At 48.2% G+C, this 14,850-nt stretch overlaps 2 protein-coding genes across 3 annotated transcripts in view; both read left to right on the top strand.

The window, feature by feature from the left end:
* The first annotated feature begins 983 nt into the window (after positions 1-983).
* The window catches only part of LOC148662316 (H-2 class II histocompatibility antigen, A-U alpha chain-like), a 29,632-nt gene continuing 15,765 nt past the window's right edge, over positions 984-14,850 (top strand). The window contains exons 1-4 of one of the 2 annotated variants that reach the window (XM_088632005.1): positions 984-1,172; positions 2,864-3,118; positions 3,538-3,819; positions 4,938-5,088. In XM_088632005.1, the coding sequence (XP_088488131.1) occupies positions 1,109-1,172; positions 2,864-3,118; positions 3,538-3,819; positions 4,938-5,062 (726 nt within the window). In that variant the 5' untranslated portion in view covers positions 984-1,108 and the 3' untranslated portion in view covers positions 5,063-5,088. Of the gene's footprint in view, positions 1,173-2,863; positions 3,119-3,537; positions 3,820-4,937; positions 5,484-14,850 lie in introns of those variants that run through there. The other variant, XM_088632006.1, reaches the window with a different exon arrangement.
* Positions 7,132-12,092, top strand: LOC148662317 (HLA class II histocompatibility antigen, DQ beta 1 chain-like). The gene is made up of 6 exons (XM_088632003.1): positions 7,132-7,286; positions 7,832-8,101; positions 9,502-9,783; positions 10,523-10,636; positions 11,052-11,078; positions 11,406-12,092. Exons 1-5 carry the CDS (start codon positions 7,214-7,216, stop codon positions 11,075-11,077), a joined length of 765 nt encoding a protein of 254 aa, XP_088488129.1. The 5' UTR covers positions 7,132-7,213; the 3' UTR covers position 11,078; positions 11,406-12,092.

Here is a 14,850-nt window from a genome sequence, read left to right on the forward strand (position 1 = left end):
CTGAAGACCCCCAGAGCCCCTGAAGGACTGGGGTCTCAGGGACTGAACTGAGCCAAGTACTGTCTTCATGAGTCCAGAGTCCCGGTGACCTTTAACCCGTGACTGAAGACCCCCAGAGCCCCTGAAGGACTGGGGTCTCAGGGACTGAACTGAGCCAAGTACTGTCTTCATGAGTCCAGAGTCCCGGTGACCTTTAACCCGTGACTGAAGACCCCCAGAGCCCCTGAAGGACTGGGGTCTCAGGGACTGAACTGAGCCAAGTACTGTCTTCATGAGTCCAGAGTCCCGGTGACCTTTAACCCGTGACTGAAGACCCCCAGAGCCCCTGAAGGACTGGGGTCTCAGGGACTGAACTGAGCCAGGTACTGTCTTCATGAGTCCAGAGTCCCAGTGACCTTTTACCCCTGACTGAAGACCCCCAGAGCCCCTGAAGGACTGGGGTCTCAGGGACTGAACTGAGCCAGATTTACTGTGATGTGTATTTCATGCCATCTCAGTATTTTAAATATAGATCGTTATGGTAAAATCGAAGATGCAAGAACATCAATGATGTCCCCCTCCTGCCACCAGAGGGATCCACAGACAATTTTAGAAATTATTTGACACGCACATAATTATTCTTTCGTGTGGCACTTGACGGAAATTAAAAAAAAATGTTTTCAAACTAAAAAAAAACTTCTCTCTTAGATCAGAGAACTGCCCGACGACAGCAGTTCATGATGAATTGTACAAAGTTTTACACTTTGTAAAGTGGAATGTAGAATAGGTGGACTAAAGACCCGTAATGTCACTGAAGTCTTTTTATATCAGGGTCTGAAGGCAGTACCGATGATAACTGCGTCTTGGGCTGCGTGGGTAGAGTTCTGCAGACGGATATTGGCTCGGTTAGCTCACAGCCCCTGTACCTAGTAACTGTCGGTCCGTGCCTGAGGAATTGTCTGATTGGCTGTAAGGGAAGTAGGGGTGTTTCAAAAGTGCAGCAGGCAGCCCTGTCGAGCCACTGCTCCGGAGTGCTGCTGGCCTGGGGGGGTGCTCTGCTCGGGTCCCACACACTCGCCTGTGGATTCGCTGGAAAGCCGGGGCCGTGTCTTCCTTCACCGCGTGCAGGATGCTGTGCGCGTTCCTCACCGCAGTGCTGCTAGGAGCTAGCGGTGTCCTCTCGCAAGCTCAGAGTAAGTCATGCTTCCTTCATTAACGTTATACTTGCCATTGTTTTCAAACCTGAATAGTGAGACTTCAAAAGAGCAAAATCGGGCGCTCTGGAGCACCACACCTTCTCTGCATGTCCCTTTTTAAACATTTTTAATCTGACGAAGTTCGCAACACTAAATATCCTGAGTATCCAAAGAGACTCCCCACACTCATCATGCTTGGATGATTTTAGAGAGAAAAAAAAAAAGGAATTCCATTTTTTGATAAATAACATTTTCACTGATCCTTCGTGACTAACCCCAGGTCATCGCGTCCCTGAGCGAACCGACAGGGGGCCGGAGAGGAGGCGATGAGCCACAAAGACCGACCGGCTCAGATTCTGTGCTGAGGTCGGAAGATCAGTGGTTGTAGCTACACCAGTGCTACGTTTAGTTGCAGTTAGGAGTCTGATGTTTTCTTCTGTTTACCCAAGACTGAATGCAGCCAGTCCAGTGAAAAGATGTTCCCATGAGAGAAGGTTCATGGTCCAGAATTTCCCTCATGCCCAGCGGGTCAGAGCTTCTGCCACATGATCTCGGAGTTGGCTCCTGACTCCAGTCCTTCCCCGTGTGAAGACGTGTCTCCTGTTGTCTGTCCTGGATGTGCTCCCAGTCCTGTTTTCCACCTGTGTCCCTGGGTCCCAGTGTCACGGAGGATCTTGAAGACATTTCCTGAGCTGTCTTGGTCACTGCCTGTCAGACCTGAATCGAGTCCTCTCACAGTCTTCTCTGTTCCTGACCGAAGAGATTCAGTTCTTTAACGGAGTCTGGAAGTAAATCTCGTTGCACCTCGCTATGTTGCCTCTAGAGCACAGGTGTCCTTTTGGTAGTGACCTGAACACAGCTGAGGTCTAACTGTTGCAGAAAACCATTTTTACATGACTGACAAAATATTAAACAAATAGCAAACAAAATGGACATTTCCCATACTGGTGTTTTGTGTTGCTTCTCAGGGATCTCGCTTTGAATAAAGGGATCAACGTAAATTTGCTGACCTTTCTCATGTTCCTTTTTCAGATCAATACCAAAACCAATACCACCATGCACACATCTCTTGTTAAATTTAATCTTCAAGGAAATCTCTCCTTCACAGCCACACGTTTTGTGTGAATGATCTTGTATTTGTTTTTCTGCCGTTGTTAAACCTGGTTTTTTATCACGTGTGAATGTGCCAGTTTTACTCACTAGACCAGAGTCTAGATGGGGAAACGCTGAGCTAGATGAGGCTGCTGATAAAAGAGATAGTGTTCATGCTGTCATGTTTACATCATCTGGAAATAAAGACAGTCAGGACACAGAGATACTAGTGTAGAACTGAAATCAAGGGCTGTTGTTACAACTGTGTGCTTCACGAGTAAGGCCTCGTTTAGAGTATGAATTATGATTTGATAATGACAGCCAGGTAGATTCTGAAGGAACTGGCTATTTGACTATTTAGTCTTGAGGACTGTGAGGGGACCCGATGCGAGTTTCCACATGAACGATGGAGGAGTTTTGAGGAAACGGCTGTCTCGCTGCCTCTTCTGCTTCAAATGTTTCTTCTTAATGTTCTCCACCCACTAACATGACATCGGTACAATCATTTGCTGTTCCGCACATCGGAGGTTTTTGCGTCAAATAAATTCATTGTGACCAGTGAAATCGATTGATTCTGGATTCTTTTTTTGTTTCAGTTAGACATCTAGACAGACGTTTGACGTTCTGCGCGTCTAATTCCACCGAAGCGGAGTTTGAGATAGAGCACGATGAAGATGAGATATTGTATGTTGATTTGGTGGCGAAGAAGACAGTGCTGAGGATCCCAGAGTTTGCTGAGGAATGGCACCCTTATCCGGAACAGCCTTCATTCGCACAGCAGGAAGTAGAAACCTGCCGACACAATGTGGCAGTGAGCGCTAAAGGAGAAGGATTCCCTGAAGAGAAACTAGGTGAGGCTCCGATTCTACCAGCTATTTTTGTGCTGCGACACTGTTGATTTATTTACTTTATAAATCTGGGAAGTGTTACTGTGCACGTTGTCACAAATACAGTGAAGAACAACTTAAATAATTCCAAACTTTCAGGATAAAATAAAAGTGAGAGGCTTTAAACCACAGGATCTACAAACTGGTGTTTGGTTGTTGTTGTGAAGAACATGAGTGCAGAATGGCGTATAGGCCATTGGAAATAAAAGACTGAGACAATGACAAAACTGTCAAAAGGTTCTCCAGCTAGAATCAGGCTCAGTGCAAATAATTGAAATTTCCTTGTGATTTACTCCCAGAAGTGTTTCGGCTTTGGTGGATCAATTGTGGAAGAAATAAAGTAAAATATTAACTGGAGGTTTATGTACAAAATCTCTTTGCAGATCCCCCGATTTCCCGATTGTACTCGGAGAACGAGGTGGAGCTGGGGGTCCCCAACGCTCTGATCTGCTTCATCACTGACTTCCACCCTGCACCCGTTAAGGTGTCCTGGACCAGGAACACGGAGCGGGTGACACAGGGGTTCAACGTCACCCAGTACTACTCCAATAAAGACTACAGCTTGCGCCTGTTCTCCTACCTGAGCTTCACGCCCCAGGCTGGCGACGTGTACTCCTGCAGTGTGGAGCACCGCGCCCTGCAGGAGCCCCTCACACGCCTCTGGGGTGAGTACGCTGACGCAAGACCACCTGCGCATCCCCTCACTGCAGAGGAACGGGTGAACATGGTTTCCTCCTGCTGAAAAGAGACGAAAGGAAACGCAGGTGTGAGCTCACACCTGAAGAAGGCTCCACCGCCGAAACGTTGTGTTTCCTTTCTTCTCTTTTCAGCAGGAATAAACCCGTTGCCTGTTCCTCTGCAGCCTGTGCATGCTGACGCAGGTCCCACCTACCAAGGGGCAACATGTCAATACTAAAAGATCTGGTCAAATACCACAACTGCAGGTTCAGCACTTTCACTGGTCTGTTTGATCTTAAGATACGGACAGACAGAATTTTCTTAATCAATCTTTGTTTTGTCACAGTTTTATGCTCACAGGCTTCCGACATTATCTTCATCTTAGAGTTTATGACTTCAGAAATGTTGGTGTTGTAGTTGCTGAAATTAAAACCTAACTGAAGTTAGAAGCCTCCCTGTGCAGTGTGCAGTCGTGGGGTTCATAGAGACATAAAAACACACAGCTGGCTGTTCCAGATCTGCTGGGAATAAGAAACAAGGTGGGTTTAATATTACAAAAAGAAAAGAAGAACGATATGTGGTTGTCTCATCTGAGAACTGGAGGTGTAAGTATAAGACCTATCCTAGGATGACAGGGGAGCTGGAGTCTTTCCCAGCAAGCACTGGGCACAGGGCAAGGTACAGCCTGGACAGGACACCAGTCCAACACAGGACACACACACACACACCCTGGACAGGACACCAGTCCATCACAGGACACACACACACACCCACCCACTCACCCACCAGGGCCAGTTTTCCCAGAAGCCCATTAACCCCCCAGCCAGTCTGTGGACTGTGGGAGGAAACCGGAGCTCCTGGAGGAAACCCACAGGAACACAGAGAGAACATGCAGACTCCACACAGACAGCACCCCCCCCAGGAACTGAACCCAGGGCCCCAGTCCTGTGAGGCATAAATGATGACCACTGTGCCCCCCTGCGCCACCAGTATATTATCCATTTTATAAGATATGAAATGACATAAAGGCTCCGTCGGTTTGGTGACATGCGTGTGTTTAGTAGTATACTAGTGTTTAGTAGCATGGTTGCTGGTGTCTCCTCAGAGGTGGAGGTGCAGTCGGACTCGGAGGCGGCGGAGACAGCCGTGTGCGGGGTGGGCCTGACCCTGGGGCTGCTGGGAGTGGCAGCCGGAACCTTCTTCCTCATCAAGGGCAACAAGTGCAACTGAGAGCACAGGCTGCCATCAAGAGACAAGTCCCTTTTCACAGCAGCTGCAGCACATCCGCTTCACACAGTGAACTTCGTTCTGATCATCAAGGAAAAGAGTGAAATTCTCCTGTTGTTTTCTCCGCTGGTACACCATGAAAATGAGTGTTAGAATCATTAGAAACTTGTAGATGGATTTCTGAACTGCTTAGCTTTTTACTGGGTTTGAGATTTTTCATCTCTTATGTGTAATAGATATGAGATGGCTTTGTATACAGTATTTTTCAAATGAGATGTTCCTATGTTTTGAATGGGGATTTCTGGATGAGTTCTTAAAATTGTATGATGGTCACACTTATTCTTTCTCTCATTTCATTGCAATTGAAATAATATTCTTTCATTTATATTAAAATTACTGTTAATAAAACTTGCTCAATTCTTGATATTGTTGTTTTTTTTCTAAGACCAAAAGGAAGTAAAATGTATTGTTCAGAAGTAAGTCCTGATCTATCCACTTTTCCACACCCAGAGCAGTAAAATCTGAATTTATCTCAGCGCCTGGGAAAGATGCGATACAGGGGATAAAAACTGTCTCTGAGTCTGGTAGTCCGGCCCGAATGCTCCGGTACCGTTTTCCAGATGGTAGCAGATCATAGGGTCAGTGCTTCTGCCACATGATCTCGGAGTTGGCTCCTGACTCCAGTCCTTCCCCGTGTGAAGACGTGTCTCCTGTTGTCTGTCCTGGATGTGCTCCCAGTCCTGTTTTCCACCTGTGTCCCTGGGTCCCAGTGTCACGAAGGATCTTGAAGACGTTTCCTGAGCTGTCTTGGTCACTGCCTGTCAGACCAGAATCAAGTCCTCTCGCAGTCTTCTCTGTTCCTGACCGAAGAGATTCAGTTCTTTAGTCTCTTGATGCGAAATGACCTGTTTTGAGTGATCACAATAATAATAGTAATAATACATTATATTTATAATGCACTTCATCAATCTCAAAGTGCAGTACAATACTAATAAATATGTGCAACTGAAATTAATAAACAAAATGAAATATAGAATAAATTCAAGCACCACCATAACAAGGAGTGGTGGCTCAGCGTCTGCGCCTGTGGTTGGAAGTTTGCCACTTCAAATCTCACAGCAGGCAGAGGAATCCTACTGCGTTGGGCCCCTGAGCGAGGCCCTTCACCCCAGCTGCTCCAGGGGCGCTGTACAATGGCTGACCCTGCACTCTGACCCCCAGCTTCTCTCTCCCTGTCTGTGTGTCTCAAGGAGAGCAGGCTGGGCTTTGTGAAAAGACACACTCCTAATACTCAGAAATGGTGTTGGGCTGATAAAGAGATCTGATCTTATACAGCTTTTAAAATGAGGCAGCACCAAAAGCTTTCTTATATAGATTTGTCCTCAGTGATTTAAATGATGCCAAGGACTGGCATCATTTAAATCAGAGTGAAGACAAATTTTACATAATTTTACAAGCTGTATTGTTTCGGATATGATGGTGCTTGAACTTATTCTATATTTCATTTTGTCTTTGTATGGGTGGGCTCCACATGAGCAGTTTTCCAGTCCCTTCAGTGACAGGACAGGCACGTCTCTGTCCTGTCGTGGACTGTGTCTGAACCCAGGGCCTCAGCACATAGTAATGCTCACTACTGTATCTCTGTGCCTCCCGAATAATCTACTCTTCAGGGTTGAATCAATAATCAGTAATTATATTGAACTTGCAGCTCATACTGTAAGTACATCTGTTTATCTGTTAACTGTAAGTGAAAAATGGTTATGGATGAAGATCCCACAAGGAGAGAAGGTATAGTGAATCCTTCTTTGAAAGATGGTATCCTGAACATGCTGAACATGGAGTGTTAAGGACAGAGTTTTGTTTTGCACATTTATCAGTGAGAATTTTACTGTCACTACAATCACCAGTCACATAACGCTTTCTCTGTGCCCTGGACGCAGATGATAGAAACAGAATACAAACAGAATAAGGCTATTTAGTGGTGGATGTTGAGAGTGTGGAGGAGACTTGCGCTCTGCTGAGGAACAGGTGATGCCATTGCAGGAGGCTGGTGATTGGTGCAGGTCCCAGCTGACAGCGCTCGGGGAGGAGACGAGTCAGTTTCCTGCACTGGGCTGCTGCCACAGTGCTGCTCCTCTCACAGCCTGCTGCACCATGGACACCCCTCTGCATCGCCTCGCCGTCGCCGTGCTCGTCCTGGGCTGCACCGGGTCCAGGCGCTCAGTGGGTAAGTGATCCCACCTCATCCCTTGTGCACACAGCTTTTCAGTGAGTGTGCTGGTGGCTTCGGTTAGAAAGTCATTTCAATGTACATTTCAGTGCCTGGACTCAGCAGAGCAGATGTCCCAGTGATCATTCATTGGAGATCTGATCTGATCTGATCTGAATGACATTAGAATTTTTCATACTTGTCAATACATTTCAGATCCTCTTTTATCATTTTAATTAAGGACAAGAACTCTAAAGGAGCTCGCTGTCTTAATGTGACTCTCAAGATATACAGTACAGCCCATCAGTTGTCTACTGACCCGAACACCCTTTTTCATTTCTTGTATAGTACTGTGATAGATTAGTATATTAGGATAAAATATTGTATTTTGATAGATTGAAAAGACAACAATTGATCGATCGCACCACATGGTCTGCGTAATATAGGGTTATATCACACTGATTGAGCAATAGATTTTGGATGTTGTAGATGACCGCACATCTTTTTTATATGAATCCCAGAGAACCCTGCCTTGAGTGTTTTATCTAACATTTTTCTTCCAGATGGGTATATGTACCAATTTGTTATTGACTGTGAGTACAATGATCATCTGGAGGATTTTCTCTACACAAGGAGGAGCATTTTTAACAAGATTGAGATTTATCGTTATGACTCTAATATCCAGAAGTTTGTTGGCTACACACCGCATGGGATCAAAAATGCAGAGAGATTCAACCAGGATAAAGAGGTACTGGCAGGGTACCAAGCAGATCTGAATAATTATTGTAAACACAACGCAGGGGTCTACAAGAGCACCATGACGGACAGGAAGGGTGAGTTAACCCAAGCCCTCAGTCACACTGACGTTAAACACCTTTGATATTGTATACACTCGTGAGACACATTTTTACTATAATATAGTAATCCTCGTGCCTTCAAGACACTGTTAAATAACTGAATATCAGTCTAGCTCTAATTACAGGATATTAATTTGAATACTTTAAATAGTTTTATTACTCTTACATTTCATTCCTTCACATTGTATTGAGAACTCTTTCTGATTTTCTCTGTTCGACTGTTGTTTGTTACAATGTCAACTTAATTAACCGTCTGATTCTGGGACCTTGTGAATTGATTATCTTACCCTGATAAGAGGAAGTGATACTGAAATAAATACAATTTTTAGATTAATTAACTATGTTAATTTATTCTCTGAAACTATGTGTGCATTATTAAAACCAATTCCTTTCATAACATACAACACGAAATAAATGTTGCTAAGTAATTATATAATTCTAACTTATATATATATAACTAGATATAAGTACTCCTGCCACCCTCTGTGTACAGTAGAGCCTCCTGTCCTGACTGGAGGAGCTCACCCAGCTGTGTCTGGAGAGAAGCCAGGGTATCGGCCTCAACCACAGGGCTGGGCAGCCTGTTCCCCACCCCCACCCCCCTCTGTGTACAGTAGAGCCCCCTGTCCTGACTGGAGGAGCTCACCCAGCTGTGTCTGGAGAGAAGCCAGGGTATCGGCTTCAACCACAGGGCTGGGCAGCTTGTTCCCCACCCCCACCCCCCTCTGTGTACAGAAGAGCCTCCTGTCCTGACTGGAGGAGCTCACCCAGCTGTGTCTGGAGAGAAGCCAGGGTATCGGCTTCAACCACAGGGCTGGGCAGCTTGTTCCCCACCCCCACCCCTCTCTGTGTACAGCAGAGCCCCCTGTCCTGACTGGAGGAGCTCACCCAGCTGTGTCTGGAGAGAAGCCAGGGTATCGGCTTCAACCACAGGGCTGGGCAGCCTGTTCCCCACCCCCACCCCCCTCTGTGTACAGTAGAGCCTCCTGTCCTGACTGGAGGAGCTCACCCAGCTGTGTCTGGAGAGAAGCCGGGGTATCGGCTTCAACCACAGGGCTGGGCAGCCTGTTCCCCACCCCCACCCCCCTCTGTGTACAGTAGAGCCTCCTGTCCTGACTGGAGGATCTCACCCAGCTGTGTCTGGAGAGAAGCCAGGGTATCGGCTTCAACAACAGGGCTGGGCAGCCTGTTCCCCACCCCCACCCCCCTCTGCGTACAGAAGAGAAAAGCCAGGCTACCTGTGTATCAGATAATGAAGGCACATTGAGGTTCATGCTCTAGCAATCTCATATACACTCATCTGTCTGTTGTGTTTAGAGGAATCAACCCAGCTTCAGGGTCCTGTGTAATGCTGCTGTGCGCTGCCTGTCTTCCAGTTCCCCCCTCGGTCAAGGTGAGCGCCACCAAGCTGCTCAGCTCCAAGCACCCCACCATGCTGGTGTGCCATGTGACTGGCTTCTACCCCCAGCGCATCAGGGTCACCTGGCTGAGGGACGGGCTGGAGACCAAGACCGACGTCACCTCCACCGACCTGCTGGCCAACGGGGACTGGACCTACCAGGTGCACTCTCACCTGGAGCTGACCCCCCGCGCCGGGGAGACCGTCGCCTGCAGAGTGGAGCACAGCAGCCTGGAGCGCCCCCTGGAGGTCACCTGGGGTGAGGCATCTACTGTCCTACTGCTCAAGCTTTTAAAGATGTATGAATTCCCCAAAGAGTGTATTGTTTCTTGTAACCTTGACTCTCAGTTGTGTGCTAAAACATAACATAAATACGCACGGATTGTAATAATTTTTTCAAAACATTTAAAAAAAATGTTTTAGTGTCTGAATCCCATAGGATGATTTCACTGGCACTACCATCATAATCCCAGATGATTATTTATCTGGCAAAAGAAGAATGCTGGCAGATGTTTCTGTTGGGCCTGTATTATGACAAGTACATTATTTGCACGTACTGTAAGATGGGTTACAATTGAGAGGAAACCTTTTCAGCCCATACAGCTTATTTGGTTGGTTGCTAGACACAGTTCCAGCTGTGTCTGGAGAGAAGCCAGGGTATCGGCTTCAACCACAGGGCTGGGCAGCTTGTTCCCCACCCCCACCCCCCTCTGTGTACAGAAGAGCCTCCTGTCCTGACTGGAGGAGCTCACCCAGCTGTGTCTGGAGAGAAGCCAGGGTATCGGCTTCAACCACAGGGCTGGGCAGCTTGTTCCCCACCCCCACCCCCCTCTGTGTACAGTAGAGCCTCCTGTCCTGACTGGAGGAGCTCACCCAGCTGTGTCTGGAGAGAAGCCAGGGTATCGGCTTCAACCACAGAGCTGGGCAGCCTGTTCCCCACTCCCCATAGTCCAAAATGAGAAGACTGTACTCCAACTAAAATATTTCTTCTCCCCCAGACCCCTCGATGCCGGAGTCTAAGAAGAACAAGATTGTCATTGGGGTGTCTGGACTCATCCTGGGGCTCATCATCACCGCTGCTGGGGTGATTTACTACAAGAAGAAATCTAACGGTAAGAGGCTGGGGTCACAAACACGTTTCCTCCACTGGTCCTGTAACAGTAAGACCAAGGACTGTACGAGCATGAAAATCTTTCCTATGTTATTTAACATTCTGTAAGAAAGAACACGTACAGGTGAACTCTACACTGAAAAGCCTAAATCACATTTCCTGCAGGTTTCTGTAGGACAGAGAGGAGACAGCAGGCCAGAAGGAGATGTGTGAGAGATTTGAATGGGGTTTATTTTGAATTAAGGGTGAATTAAGGAAAAAAGTGTCAAGTTTACTGTAAAATTGAAGCACCTACATGAATTGCATTTATCATCGGCACTGGAAGCTTTCTTCCTTACATGCTGATGCTTACAGGTGTTGGTCACTTTGATCTTTTGGAAGAATACATTTCGTCTCCTCTTATTTCTCTGTTTCAGGCCGCATCCTGGTGCCGTCAGACTGAGGTGAGAGCTTTTTCAGTCCAGTCAGATTCTCTGGGCTCCAAATCTCAGACTGTAATCAGAGCCCAAGCCCAAGTCAACTCCTCCTCTTTGTCACTTTGACTTCTCCTGGTTTAGAGACTGAGACCCATCTCACTTTTTACACAGTGATGCAGGTCACAGGTTTATCATGGCATCAGTTAATCAGCTCACGGAAGAAATCCAGGACCCTTCTTTAATCTTTGACAACAGGAAGTGTCCTCCCTGTACAGAGAGGTGTGCTAGTATTCAGGTTCAGAACGGTACTGTCGTTTCAAACGTTGTGCTCATCGCTGGTGTTTGTACTTCCAGAGCGCTGCGGACTGGACTGGAGAGACTTCATTTCTCTCCACAAGAACAGGAGCAGGACGCTCATGCACCGACAGCTTACAGAAATCACTTCAAGACTGATTCATTTCTCACTGTTTAATATACTCGCTCAAAACTGGCTTTTTGCAGAACAACATTTCTTCCTGGTGTCGATATACACCCAGTGCAGACCCCATGTTTACACTCCCTGTATAAACAGCTCCACTGACCCTGCAGTAGTGCATTTAATGAAACTGACATGAAGAGATTCACTGTAGAGAAACAAGACTCTAAATGGCAGAACTGTGACTCTGAGAGCAATACAGATGTGCAGAGTGAGAGTTTTTTTTCATACTTTCATTCTGCCAAATATCACTAGCAATGCAAACTGCCAGTTCTAATTCTGTCTTGTCCCAAACCAGACCTGTGAATATTTCTCTAGATATCTGAGCACCATCATTCACTGCCCCACTGCACTGCTGAATAGCCAATAGGTCATTAACATAGCCAGAGATTATTGTTTTATGATATGTTCTGTAAATATTATATGTTTCATGGGAAGAGGTCTATTTTTATTATGATAAAGACATCTTTTTTTTCTGTCAAGATAGATTTTGAAAGCTGTTCATCCAAATATCTGTCCTTCTAGAACTAATCAAAACAATACAAATAAAATTCTTCTTTCTCAAATCTGTAGCCTCTTTTCTTTAGCCTGGTTAACAGCCTTACTTTACATGAACAGAGCTGTGCCCAATCAGTTTAATACCCAGGGAAACACAAACCAGAGAACAGAGGTGGAAACTACAGGGAACAGCTTTTAAAAACAAGAACAGGTGGCTCTTCTTTACACAGAGGGGGGTGGGGGTGTGGAACAAGCTGCCCAGCCCTGTGGTTGAAGCCGATACCCTGGCTTCTCTCCAGACACAGCTGGGTGAGCTCCTCCAGTCAGGACAGGAGGCTCTTCTGTACACAGAGGGGGGTGGGGGTGGGGAACAAGCTGCCCAGCCCTGTGGTTGAAGCCGATACCCTGGCTTCTCTCCAGACACAGCTGGGTGAGCTCCTCCAGTCAGGACAGGAGGCTCTTCTGTACACAGAGGGGGGTGGGGGTGGGGAACAGGCTGCCCAGCCCTGTGGTTGAAGCCGATACCCTGGCTTCTCTCCAGACACAGCTGGGTGAGCTCCTCCAGTCAGGACAGGAGGCTCTACTGTACACAGAGGGGGGCAGGGGTGGGAAACAGGCTGCCCAGCCCTGTGGTTGAAGCCAATACCCTGACTTCTCTCCAGACACAGCTGGGTGAGCTCCTCCAGTCAGGACAGGAGGCTCTTCTGTACACAGAGAGGGGTGGAGGTGGGGAACAAGCTGCCCAGCCCTGTGGTTGAAGCCGATACCCTGGCTTCTCTCCAGACACAGCTGGGTGAGCTCCTCCAGTCAGGACAGGAGGCTCTACTGTACACAGAGGGGGGTGGGGGTGGGGAACAGGCTGGATGAGCTCCTCCAGTCAGGACAGGAGGCTCTGCTGTACACAGAGGGGGGTGGGGGTGGGGAACAGGCTGCCCAGCCCTGTGGTTGAAGCCGATACCCTGGCTTCTCTCCAGACACAGCTGGGTGAGCTCCTCCAGTCAGGACAGGAGGCTCTTCTGTACACAGAGGGGGGTGGGGGTGGGGAACAAGCTGCCCAGCCCTGTGGTTGAAGCCGATACCCTGGCTTCTCTCCAGACACAGCTGGGTGAGCTCCTCCAGTCAGGACAGGAGGCTCTTCTGTACACAGAGGGGGGTGGGGGTGGGGAACAGGCTGCCCAGCCCTGTGGTTGAAGCCGATACCCTGGCTTCTCTCCAGACACAGCTGGGTGAGCTACTCCAGTCAGGACAGGAGGCTCTTCTGTACACAGAGGGGGGTGGGGGTGGAGAACAAGCTGGCTGAGCTGCTCCAGTCAGGACAGGAGGCTCTTCTGTACACACGTTTTTCAAAGTGCTTTATAACACCAGCATGAGTAAATTCAGAAGGGAAAACATGAAACATTAGGGTGGCACTGTGCTCAGCATTGCTTTTTCACAGCACTGGGGGCCTGGGGTCATCTCCTGGAGTGCTATCTGTGTGTGTTGGACAGGTGTCCAGTGAGGGACTGGTGTCCAGTGTTGGGCTTATGGTCAGTGAGGGACTGGTGTCCAGGGAGGGACTGGTGTCCTGTCCAGGCTGTACCCTGCCTTGTGCCCAGTGCTTGGGATAGACTCCAGCTCCCTTGTGATCTTGTACTGGGTACAGCAGTGATTGATACAACACAACTGTTTTCACACAACGCTGGAACACATCAATGAAAGATTGATAGTAATTAAGATCCGTGTACACTGTCAAGGAAACAGAGAACAAGCACTGACACCCAGCTACTGGTGACACTACCAGCAGTGAGATTTTCAACTGGCTGCACTGTCAGACTGCAGTTCCTGTATCACCCTGGGACTTTCCAGCTGTCTGTGTGTTCAACCCCAGCACTGCAGACCGTGTGCTACACACACACAATAATCTAACACATGACTTATTCGCTTGTTCATAATGTGCATGGGATTTCATAAACACGGCCTTGTCTGTGATTTAAATCTCAGGTATTCGAAGCTCCTTTGCCAGGCGGAAGGTTTTGGCGAGTGTCGCTGGAGTCAGTGTTGCTGGTGTTTCTACCGGTCCGATCCCTCTCTCACACTGGTGTGCCACAGTCCACACACTGCAGCAGGCTCTGGAGAGTCCCTGCAGGGAGACTTCGAGCAGCGAATCAGCACACAGTGCTGGTGCCGAGTCATCAGGTGTGAGGGAGAGGGCACAGAGTCTGACACTGCAGTGCTGTTCAGCAGCTCTCTGTCCATAGTCTTCAGACTAGGCTTCAACAGCAGGGCTGGGCAGCCTGTTCCACACCTCCACCACCCTCTGTGTACAGTAGAGCCTCCTGTCCTGACTGGAGGAGCTCACCCAGCTGTGTCTGGAGAGAAGCCAGGGTATCGGCTTCAACCACAGGGCTGGGCAGCTTGTTCCCCACCCCCACCACTCTCAATGTAAAGAAGAGCCTCCTGTCCTGACTGGAGGAGCTCACCCAGCTGTGTCTGGAGAGAAGCCAGGGTATCGGCTTCAACCACAGGGCTGGGCAGCTTGTTCCCCACCCCCACCCCCCTCTGTGTACAGCAGAGCCTCCTGTCCTGACTGGAGGAGCTCACCCAGCTGTGTCTGGAGAGTGAATAAAACTGTTATAGAATAGATGGATGGAAAATAAGTCCTTATTCAGACAGCTGCCTTCAGAGGTTTCAGGGGTGCTGCTCACACACCTGATACAGCCTCGCTGTGTGAATCGCACCGTGGGATCAGACTGCTGGAAGTGTCCCGTCCTGTGTCAGCCATTCACCCTCACAGCACCATCGCGAAGCTGCTTCCCAGCACGAGCCCCACTGGGGCGACTTCGCATC

The sequence above is a fragment of the Lepisosteus platostomus genome, chromosome 5, assembly GCF_059453375.1.
Source record: "Lepisosteus platostomus isolate fLepPlt1 chromosome 5, fLepPlt1.hap1, whole genome shotgun sequence".
Taxonomy (NCBI): Eukaryota; Metazoa; Chordata; class Actinopteri; order Semionotiformes; family Lepisosteidae; genus Lepisosteus; species Lepisosteus platostomus.

Bases quoted from the DNA above. Each gene is read 5' to 3' on its own strand.
- LOC148662317 (XM_088632003.1), top strand. From the start codon at position 7,214: ATGGACACCCCTCTGCATCGCCTCGCCGTCGCCGTGCTCGTCCTGGGC. The intron at 7,287-7,831 runs GTAAGTGATCCC...TTTTTCTTCCAG, and splicing joins CGGGTCCAGGCGCTCAGTGG to ATGGGTATATGTACCAATTT. The intron at 10,637-11,051 runs GTAAGAGGCTGG...TCTCTGTTTCAG, and splicing joins CTACAAGAAGAAATCTAACG to GCCGCATCCTGGTGCCGTCA.